This window comes from Rhinoderma darwinii, chromosome 2 (genome assembly GCF_050947455.1).
Source record: "Rhinoderma darwinii isolate aRhiDar2 chromosome 2, aRhiDar2.hap1, whole genome shotgun sequence".
Lineage (NCBI taxonomy): Eukaryota > Metazoa > Chordata > Amphibia > Anura > Rhinodermatidae > Rhinoderma > Rhinoderma darwinii.
The window spans coordinates 463,463,631-463,475,349 of NC_134688.1; the positions used below are offsets into that span (position 1 = coordinate 463,463,631).

Consider the following 11,719-nt stretch of genomic DNA (forward strand, 5'->3'; position numbering starts at 1 on the left):
CCCCGATGTAGGTTGTACACAGCTCTCCAGGCTGGGGTGTTTCGTGCGTCTTTTTTTTTTTCTCCCAAAGATGGCGGCACCAGCGACGGACGGGATACGTCTGAGTGCGGTGAGAGAGGGGTTAATGGGGCGGCCGGGAAGCGTGATACAGGGAGGGACAGGGGCTTAGTGAGGCCGGACGTACTGTGGTTGCTTTTACGTGGGATGCCATTCTCTGAAGACGGTTTACGGCTCCGGATATCATGAGGCTGATAGTACCGCTGATGTGTGCGCTGCGTTATGTGCTGGAGGGAAACTCAATCTCCCTGACTGTGGTTCCGTAGGGACTGTTGAGGCTCTTTGTTGTGGTCCTGTTGGTGCTGGCTGCAATTTCCTGGTCCCGGTTATGGTTCTGATGGCGCTGACTGGTTTCTTGGTCCCTGTTATGGTTCTATTGGTGCTGGCCGAGGTTTTATGGTCTCTGTTATGGTCCTGTTGGTGCTGGCTGCGGCTTCCTGGTCCCGGTTATGGTGCTGGCTGCGGCTTCCTGGTCCCGGTTATGGTGCTGGCTGCGGCTTCCTGGTCCCAGTTATGGTGCTGGCTGCGGCTTCCTGGTCCCGGTTATGGTGCTGGCTGCGGCTTCCTGGTCCCGGTTATGGTGCTGGCTGCGGCTTCCTGGTCCCGGTTATGGTGCTGGCTGCGGCTTCCTGGTCCCGGTTATGGTGCTGGCTGCGGCTTCCTGGTCCCGGTTATGGTGCTGGCTGCGGCTTCCTGGTCCCGGTTATGGTGCTGGCTGCGGCTTCCTGGTCCCGGTTATGGTGCTGGCTGCGGCTTCCTGGTCCCGGTTATGGTGCTGGCTGCGGCTTCCTGGTCCCGGTTATGGTCCTGTTGGTACTGGTTAAAGCTCACTGTTTTTGGTTGTGCTAGTTTCGGTTCTGATAATGATTGAGGCTCGCTGGTTTTTGATGATGATGATTGGGGCTCGCTGGTTTTGATGATGATGATGATTGGGGCTCGCTGGTTTTGATGATGATGATGATTGGGGCTCGCTGGTTTTGATGATGATGATGATGATGATTGGGGCTCGCGGGTTTTGGTGATGATGATGATTTGGGGCTCGCTGGTTTTGGTGGTGATGATGATGATGATGATGATGATTGGGGCTCGCGGGTTTTGGTGATGATGATGATTTGGGGCTAGCTGGTTTTGGTGGTGATGATTGATTGGGGCTCGCTGGTTTTGATGATGATGATGATTGGGGCTCGCTGGTTTTGATGATGATGATGATGATGATTGGGGCTCGCTGGTTTTGGTGATGATGATGTTGATTTGGGGCTCGCTGGTTTTGGTGGTGATGATGATGATTGATTGGGGCTCGCTGGTTTTGATGATGATGATGATGATTGGGGCTCGCTGGTTTTGATGATGATGATGATGATGATGATTGGGGCTCGCTGGTTTTGGTGATGATGATGTTGATTTGGGGCTCGCTGGTTTTGGTGATGATGATGATTTGGGGCTCGCTGGTTTTGGTGGTGATGATGATGATTGGGGCTCGCGGGTTTTGGTGATGATGATGATTTGGGGCTCGCTGGTTTTGGTGGTGATGATGATGATTGGGGCTCGCGGGTTTTGGTGATGATGATGATTTGGGGCTCGCTGGTTTTGGTGGTGATGATAATTGATTCTCGCTGGTTGTATTAAATTGAGAATTTGAAATATTTGTTATGGTTTCGGTTTCGCTTCTCGGATGACGCTGCGCGGAGTCCTTCCTTATGTGATGTTTATGACTCACTGAGGAGTGGTTGTGTTTTGGTTTAGTGTAGATATAAATCCTCTGTATGAAGTCGGAGCCGTACGTTGTACAGTAAAGGTCTCTAGAATACGATCCCTAATACGGCTCCATACTAAACAGACCCGTGATGCGGCCACGTCCTCGTGGCTTACGGGCTGCAGTGTCTTGAAGTCACCGTTCATTTGTCTGATTTTATTTTCTTTTATACTTAAAATTTTGCTTCCACCTTTTAACGGTAAATTACTGATAAAGGGGTACTCCGGATTCTTATATATAATAGGTTTAGTCTGATGTCTGCTGAAAATCTGCTCCTAATAAACCTCCTCCCTGGATCTGGACTGCGTTGTTCTCTTGGCCATAGATATTAGATGTATCTCTCTCTATAGGCATCTGAACGGTGCAGTTTTCCACAAACGCCGCAAAAAGTGGCCTAAGGCTTCATGCACACGGCCCTGCTCGTAATCTCGTGCCGTGATTACAGGCACGGCCGACGGCTATGGTCAGCCGCCCGCATCTTTGGCCCGTGCTCCCTTACAAAGTATGGGAGCACGGCCCGTAAAAAGCAAAAGATGGGACACGTCACACTTCTACGGCCCGGACCCCTTCCCGTAAATAAACTGGACGGTATCCGTGGACAATAGAAGTGAATGGGTCCGTAACTGCGGACGATTTTTACGGTCGTGTGCATGGGGCATTTATTTTTTTTGTCTGTCCAAAATCTGTAGTGTACGGCTAGCCTTTTTACAGATGTTTTACGAAATCAAAAGGATGGTGAAAGAGGGTAGTCCCCCATTCAGGACCCCCCTTTATTAGTGAAGTGGTGAGAAGTTGTCACACTTTAGGCTTTTTTCGTGAAAAAAAGTCTAAAACGCGTGAGTCTTAAAAGCTATGTACACTTTTGAAAAAGTTTTTTTTTTTTTTAAATAAAACCGTTTTGTGCAACTTTCTAAATAGTTTGTATTAAAAACGGACGAGACCAGACACCGCGACCGTTTCCTTAAAGAGGTGTTCTGATGGCAGACATTTATGGGGTATATTCTGTGGATACACCGTACATATATATATATACCACCCGCAACTATGTGGAGAACGTCTGCTGAGGTGCCCGCTTCATCCAGGCGGGAATTCAGAGGAGAGGTGGCGAGAATTCCAGAAATAGCTGAGCTCGCTGCTCGCAGAGGTTTATTTGAGCCTCCTTGTTCTGGTACAAGGTCGCCACATCGGAGAGAAGCCAAATAATAGATACAAAAGAAAAACAGGGAAGTGAAAACTGTCTGCAACAATAAGCGGAGTTAGTCCTTGTAGATCTGGAGTCGTCCTCGCAAGGAAACTGCCAGTACAATGTGCAGGGAATAATTGCTGAAACCAAACACTAAGGCCCCATTCACACGACCGTGAAAAACAGATCAACTCTCTGGTTCTTATTGACGTTTTGCATCAGTGTCTCCAAATTTTCATCCATTCCCTGACCGTTTTTAACGTCCATTTATTATTCGTTTGCCGTCTGTTTTTCATGGTCGTTAAATTCATCCCTCTCTTTATTTTATTTTTTAATTTGTCCCTACCTTCTGAAAACACCACAGTGCCAACGTAGATAGTGCCGCAATGTTCCTGTAGATGGCACTCACATAGGTAGTGCCACAGTGTCCCCTTTAGACAGTGCCACACACCCATCTGTTCCCGTCCTCTTCCCCCAGCGACGGAGGCCTGGTCTCTTCTAAAAAGGCCTGCACCAGCAGAGCGACGCAGGTGGTACGATGACGTCATTGCGCCGCCTCCATCACAGAATAGCGGGGAAGGGAACGAGTGATTTCCTTGCCTCGCTAGCGCTGTCCATTGTATGCGCGTCATGAGGACCCAGATAAAATTCAGTCTCCTTGTAAGGGCCAGGGAGGCAACCGATCGGTTTTTAACAGCTGTCACATGGCTTTCTGAAAGACGGCCGTTAAAAACGTATCCATTAAATTCTATGGGGGTCGTCGGGCCGGGAAAACGTCCGAAAATGAACATGTTCTAAGTTTTGGCAGCCAGTATTCACAGGCTGTGAACACAGCCATAGAACTCCATGGTTCTGAAAGTGGCCGTGTGACTATAGCCTTAGGCCTCAAGCGCACGGCCGTGATTTTCGGGTCGGTTGGTCGCGGAGTGACCCGGGAGCCGCCCGCAAATCCGGGCCTTGCACATGGCCGCGTGCATGATTTCCTATGAGCCTGGACTGCAGAACACGGCCGTAATAAGACATGTCCGTTCTTTCTGCGGTCCGGGCTCCTGGGCCATGCACGGACCGTGGAAACCACAGTCGTGTACATGGGCCCATAGGAATGAATGGGGCCGCAATTCTCCCGTGGATTTTCGGGGGAATTATGGCCGCAAAAGCACATTCGTGTGCATGTGGCCTAAGGCTGGGTTCACACGAGCATGTTAGTCCGTAATGGACGGACGTATTTCAGCTGCAAGTCCCGGACCGAACACACTGCAGGGAGCCGGGCTCCTAGCATCATAGTTATGTACGATGCTAGGAGTCCCTGCCTCTCTGCAGGACAACTGTCCCGTACTGTAATCATGTTTTCAGTACGGGACAGTAGTTCCACGGAGAGGCAGGGACTCCTAGCGTCGTACATAAGTATGATGCTAGGAGCCCGGCTCCCTGCACTGTGTTCGGTCCGGGACTTGCGGCCGAAATACGTTCCGTCCATTACGGACGTAACATGCTCGTGTGAACCCAGCCTAAGAGCAAAAGAAACATCCCAGTGCTCTGCGACCGACTTGTCACATACACAACGACCGTAAGGAGGGTCAGTCCACACATAGTGTAAATACTGCAGATTTTCTGCAACATTTTTTTTTCATTTCAGAAAATCCTCAGCATAAGGACTCGTCCACATGTAACGGAATTGCAGCCGGAAAATTAGAAAGTTGCACAAAACACACTGATGATGATTTTTATTTTATTTTTTTTAAATAAAAACTGTTTATTCCAAAGGTTTCCCAAGGAAAGGGCAGTGGTGCGGGTAGAGTGGAATTTCGTAGGGAAGACTGACGAGACCAGACACCATGACCACTTACTTAAAGGGGTGTTCTTATGGGAGACATTTATGGGGTATCTCCTGTGGAAATACCGTACGTGTACCACCCGCACCTACGTGGAGAACGTCTGCTGAGGTGGCTGCTTCGTCCAGGCGGGAAATAAGTGGAGAGGTGGCGAGAATTCCGCAAATAGTTGAGCTCGCTGTGCTACTCTGTTTCCGTAACTACTAGACTGCCTTAACCTCTTCTCTACTATAGACCACCCAGGGAAGCTGCCATTAAGGGTATGTTCACACGGCAGCGTCCAATACGCCTGAAATGACGGAGCTGTTTTCAGGCGAAAACAGCTCCTGAATTTCAGACGTACTTGCTCGTACTTGCGTTTTTCGCGGCGTCAATTACGGACGTAATTGGAGCTGTTTTTCAATTGAGTCAATGAAAAACTGCTCCAATTACGTCTCAAGAAGTGACATGCACTTCTTTGACGCGGGCGTCTTTTTACGCGCCGTCTTGACAGCGGCGCATAAAAAATAAAAAAAAGCCCGTGTGCACAGAACATCGTAACCCCATTGGTTTCAATGGGCAGATGTTTGGAGCTGTATTTTCGGACGTAATTCGAGGCGTAAAACGCCCGTATTGCGTCTGTAAATAGGGCGTGTGAACATACCCTTACTTTTCATCACTGCCTTTGACCGCCATGGATAAAATGTATCAAGCCCTCAATGACTGCCCATACCCCATTTCACCGTAGTCATTAAGGATGGCTATGCCACAGTGCCACCTAGTCAGAGCTTTGTCATAAACCTGGCACGGGTGTCCCGTGTGGGGATATTTAAGGACAGCTGGGCTCCTGCTCTAACGGCCAGGACCGGAGTCCTCGCCGATCCCTGCTGTGTAACCCTATAGATGTCAGTAGCGACTGTGGTTTTAGGGGGAGGGGGCTCCCTCTGTCACCCCATTGGCATCCCTGCGGCGCAATTGCAGGGTTCTGATGGTTTCCATGGCAGCTGGGGGCCTAACAAAGGTCCCCAGGTATGCCAACAGTCTATACCTATTAGGCCAAACAGGGCCTTATAGAATACCTGTCAATTTTACACTGTATTGCAGCATATAATGGCATAGTAAAGTCCCATAGTGGGACTAAGAAACATTTTACCAAATGATTTATTATAATTATGGGGTGTCCTTAAAAACTCTGCTCTGCAGAACCATGTCTTCCCGCGTTTATAACCTTATACAGCGGTTTTGGATGGATAGTGGCGCTCAATGGAGAAGATCTATCAGTCGTGTTGTAGGAGGCATACGTACATTTAGGAGACATGTCTTTTCCTTCTGCCACCTTATGACTGGTGTGCGTGTTTTAACCTCTTAATGACCACCATTAGCCTTTATGATGGTCATTAAAGGGGTTGTCTAGGCTGGGGGCTGTTTTTTTTATACTGATGACATCCACAGGATAGGTCATCAGTATATGATTGGCGGGGGTCCAACACCCCGACCCCACAGCGATCAGCTGTGCCGGCTGCCTCCGCACCGGATGTTATGCAGTGGTCGATGCCGGAAGCAGATGGCTCCAGTCACTGTATAGTGGCCGTGCTGGGTTACTGCAGCTTTAAGTCTATTCACAGCCCCCTGCCTGGACAACCCCTTTAAGGTTCCTTATTCTACAGCGCTTTAGGATAAATGCTGCACGGGAGTCGCGTGCCATCCTGGGGGCAGTGCTCAGCTGATCAGAGGAACCGCCGATCCTGGCCGTTTTACCCTTTGGTAAAATCAAGAGGAGTGATTGCGGCATTAACGGACCCCAGGGCTGTCTGTGCAGATCATGATGTATTGGCATAGAGAAATATACGAATAAGTTTTAAAATAAAGATGTAAAACCGTAATCCCTTAATAGGCGTAAAATGTTTTCAATAAAAAGTCTCCAAACAAAATGACAGAAAAAACGTTATTTTGTATGAAATACATTTTCTTGCGCAGACATTGAAAAAGGATCTAAATACCCTACACTTATTGGCTATCCCCGACCACCAGAATAAGCTGCAGTATTAAATTAACAGCTCAAGGGTGAAATGTCAACATTTATAAAAAATAAAGAATTTTTTTTATTTTATATAAATTACACAGTAATTTATATGTATCCCCAAAAAATACTATTTTCACAGCCAATAAAAAGAATTCTGGCTGCTGAAATGTGGAGTTGTCAAAATTGCCCAAAGAGGCCTTGTCATTGGTGGGTTAATATATTGGACACTTTTTACCCCTCCACTTAGAAAAAAAGATGTTTTTTAAAAGTTTAAAAAAAATAAATAAAAATTCTTTCCCTTTTGCACGAATATGCTAATTGGGGGGGGGGGGGGGGGGGTGTCCTACCGCTGGGACCACCTATTACTAAAATGAAGGAGCTGTGGCGCTATGTGAAGTTTTCACCGATAACACAGCGCCCCCATGTCCTATGGCTGTGTGTGGTATTGCAGCGCAGCCCCTTGTATTGTTATATGCCATCACTTGCTGAGCACTTACTATGATGACGACGACCTTGCACAATGTAACGCACTTCGGCCACTTTAAACATAATGATGTTTCCCCGGATCTGTACGTGGCCGCTCTGGTGTGTAGCGCTGGTTATGATGTGACCAAACATACGAGTGTAAATCAAGGTAATACAATTCTACAGCTTGCGGATTTTGGTCAGTATTTTGCGTCAAAGCTTGCCCAATCACAGAAGAGGTGCAAATATCTCCATTATACGTCTCCTCTGCGCAGGTTCCACTCCTGGTTTTTGCTTTCAAATACTGAATGGAAAATACTGACCAAAATACGGCCATGTGAAAGTGGCCTTAGGCGGCGTTCACACCTTACAGTTGTGTCACAAGCTTTCAACGCCTTTAAAAACCTGCAACGAGTGGACACCGTCTAAGGCTTCGTTCACATCTGCGTCAGGGCTCCGTTCATGGGTTCCGTTTGTCTCCGTTGTGTACGGGTTCCGTTGTTTTGACGGAATCCATATCGTAGTCGACTGCGCTATTCATTCAGTCAAAAAAACTAAACGTTGCACAACGGAGACCAGCAGAAACCATTTTCCCCGCATCCGTCACCATTGAAATCAACCTACGGTTTCCGTTCTGATGGAAATCTCCGACGGTGCCCATAAACGGAGCCCTGACGCAGATGTGAATGAAGTCTAAGAAGCAATAAGAAAAATTTATATGCAAAACTTGAGCCTTTATCGCCTCGGCCTGTTTACAGTAATGTGTCGTAATCTTCCGTAGCGTCGGTCCCTGGGGTTGCAGTTTCGGTCCTATTCAAGTGGCCCCTTCAGTCTGCTGACCAACGGGGCTCCCGGGAGTCTGACCCCCACCGATCTTCTATTGGTGTCATATCCCAAGGGGCTAGGCCATCAATATAAAAGTCCGGGAGAACCCCCTTTAAGGAGATAGTAACTCTGGCGGTTCTACTGAACTGAATTTAGATCACCATACAGGTCCTATGATCTACGGTCAGTAGGACTGTGAGGGTCCTGTGGGTCTTGTGGTCATAATACCGATGCTAAAATGCAGCAGTGGGACGCTAGCCTTAGCCTTTGACCCCAACATAAGAGCCATGTCATACCTTTGTGCCTCGGTGGTCAAGATCCACGGTCTTATATGCAACAGGTCACGGCTTCTGAGTTTTATAGGATCGGCCGATCATCTGGAGTTTTTCTACATATACACATGCAGCCTGTACCACCCGCTAAATGCAGGGAAAACCACGTCCACATGGGTGATGATTGGGCGCACGACCGCCACCAAACTGATATTAACAACCAAGTTGTGCGCCCATTCACCACTGCATTTGGGCGCGGTTTTGGCCACATCGTCTGTTCTTACCCTTATGGTGATGTCACTAGTGGTAATGGAATAGGACCAATCATTTCACGGCACCACAGGGTAAGAGCTTATTCAGACGAATGTGATATATGTCCGTTCAGCGCGCGTGATTTTCACGCGCCTCGCACGGACCTATGTTAGTCTATGGGGCCGTGCAGATAGTCCGTGATTTTTACGCAGCGTGAGTCCGCAGCGTAAAACTCACGACATGTCCGTTCTTTGTGCGTATTTCATGCATCACGCACCCATTGAAGTCAATAGGTGCGTGAAAACCACGCATGTCACATGGAAGCGCCTCCGTGTGACATGCGTGATTCGTGCAACAGCTGTCAAAAGGATGAATGAAAACAGAAAAGCACCGCGTGCTACAAACATACAAACAGAGTGTCATAATGATGGCGGCTGCGCGAAAATCACGCATCATACGCTGCTGACACACGGAGCTGTCAAGTGCCTTTTGCGCATGCAAAACGCAGCGTTTTTTGCTTGCGCAAAACGCACACGCTCGTATGAATCCGGCCTAAGAACTACTATTCCTAATCCGATCTAGCAATTCTGATGCTTGAGATGCAGCAGGGTCATAGAGGTTGAGCAGCGGGCAATCGTTTTTGGAATAGTGATACGTTCTGCTGACGACATTTTGCTTTCTTTGTTTTTCAGTTGTGCCCCAAGTTTCTGCACTCCAATTCCACAAGTCATACCTGGCCTTTCAGTGCAATTGCGGAGCTTATAGGTAAGTCTGTGTGCGTTGTTAATGGGTTATGTGCTTTTTATTTTTTTTAAAGAATTTTCTGCTAATCTGTTCCATTTTTGGATGACGGTATGCTGAGTGGATCGGGGTTTAGTCGAGGGGGCAGGGCTTAAAGGGGCTGTGCAGAGTTGGATAGATAAGGCTTCTATCTCCTAGAAACAGCGCCACACCTGTCCAAGGGTTGTGTTTGGTATTGCAGCTCAGTTCCATTGAAGTGAATGGCGTTGAGCTGCAATTTCACATACAACCTGTGAACAGGGGTGGGACTGTTTTCTAGTCCCCTTAGATCCCCCAAAAATGGAATAATAAGTGATTAAAAAGTTCCATGTACCCAGAAATGGTACCAGTAGAAACTACAGCTCGCCGCGCCAAAAAAAAAAAAAAAAGCCCACAACCGCTCCATCACTGGGGAAAAAAAAAATATGGCGACGCAAAGCAAATTTAATTTTTTTTAAACAATTCGTTTTTCTTTTTTGTTAAAGTAGTAAATCGTAAAAAAATATTTGGTTTCACCTCAATCCTATTGAGCCGCAGAATAAAGTGAACGTGTTGTTTTTACCGCACGTTAAACACCGTAAAAACGGAACCCGATAAAACAATGGAGGAATCGCTATTTTCTTTCCATTTCACCCCACAAAGAATTTTTTTCTGCAACAAAATCTGGCGCTCGTGTGTCTGCGGTTGATAAGCGTAGACTTCGTTTTCTGACTTTCAGGCAGTCTAAAATGCTCGTGCACCTTTTTAAAAGATTTGGCGCAATTGACTCCTGTGCACTTTTTTAACCATTACAATACCAAAATTATAATTGCGTCCTTCTCCTATTCATTTCAGATAACGCCTATGACCCTGATGTCAACGCCAAACAAATTTGGATTGATCAAACTTTTGTATGTGGTCAAATGAGCTTAATATTCACCGACAATGGGAATGGAATGACTTTGGATAAACTGCACAAGATGCTCAGGTAAGTGCCGGGTCGTGTCCTCCGCCGCAAGGATAAGTTCACACGTAGCAGAAATGCTGCAGGTTTTCCGCAATGTACTTCATTATGGAAAATCCGCAGCGTAGTACAGTAGCAGCAAAATAGATATGATTAACGAATCTCATCCATACGCTGCGTAAAATATCCGCCCAAAAAATGTTTCGAAATTGACCTGCGGTGCGTTTTTTTTTTTTGTCCGTTTTATCCTGCGGAATTGCTGGTTTTCTATTTCGGGTTTTCCTCATTGAATTCCCTGGGAGATAAAACCTGCAACAAATAGCAAATGTTGCGATTTTTGAGGCGTAGCGGCTGCGATTCCGCCACAAGAACTCAGAAATACAACAATTTCCACTTACCCGGAACTCTCTGTTTCTGCGTGCCGCCGAGCCTCCAGGGATGACATTTCGGTTCCATGTGACCGCTGCAGCCAATCACAGGCTGCAGCGGTCACATGGAATGAAACGTCATTCCAGGAGGCCGGACTGCAGGATAACACAGGGATGTGTCGCCATAACTACGGGTAAGTATAAGCTTTTTTTTTTTTTTTTTTTAACCTGCTTTTTTCTGCACCACGATTTGGATTTGGTTTTACATTCAGAATTCCGTGCAGGGTCCAGGGGGGATACGCGGTGTACTTTTATGGAGCATATCCACCATGTATGAACATACCTTTAATTATGTACATGTTAAAGGGTCGCTGTTGTTAAGCTGGCTATACAGATCAGATGTATGTCGGACAATTTCGTTCCTACCAGTCGCCCATCTAATGTGTATGGCGGCGTCCCGACTCGTGAAATTCAACATGCCCGATCCTTTTGTTTGTAAAATAATCCTCTCCAGTGGCCGTCTCCTATTTGAAAACACACGTGTGTGAACGGGGGCTTAGAAATAGCTGTGGGCCAAACAAACGTTTCCCTGAACACTCCTAAGAGTAGGGGAAGCGTTTTATAATCTATATAGCTGCGTAGGAGGCTCTTATATGTATAATTCTCCATTTATTTCAGCTTTGGATTCAGTGAGAAAGTTGCAGTACAAGGTCACGTCCCAGTTGGTCTTTATGGAAACGGTTTTAAATCCGGATCCATGCGTCTGGGCAAGGACGCGATTGTACTTACCAAAAACGACTCTGGGATGCACGTGGGGATGTTGTCTCAGACCTACCTGGAAGCCATTAATGCAGAACAGGTCATCGTGCCGATCATCTCCTTCAACAAGCAAAATATCCTTCAGAAATGTGCAGCAGCTCCGTCCACCAATCACTGGGTGTCAATAGTGGAAATATTCTTATATAGGATCCGGCCGCCACAGACAGG

At 47.1% G+C, this 11,719-nt stretch overlaps 1 protein-coding gene across 1 annotated transcript in view; it reads left to right on the forward strand.

Annotated features, from left to right (window-relative positions):
* MORC3 (MORC family CW-type zinc finger 3) overlaps window positions 1–11,719 on the forward strand; it is a 36,148-nt gene continuing 24,429 nt past the window's right edge. The window contains exons 1-4 of the mRNA XM_075854596.1: window positions 1–109; window positions 9,334–9,406; window positions 10,256–10,388; window positions 11,411–11,625. Coding sequence (XP_075710711.1) covers window positions 71–109; window positions 9,334–9,406; window positions 10,256–10,388; window positions 11,411–11,625 — 460 coding nt within the window. The 5' untranslated portion in view covers window positions 1–70. The remainder of the gene's footprint in view (window positions 110–9,333; window positions 9,407–10,255; window positions 10,389–11,410; window positions 11,626–11,719) is intronic.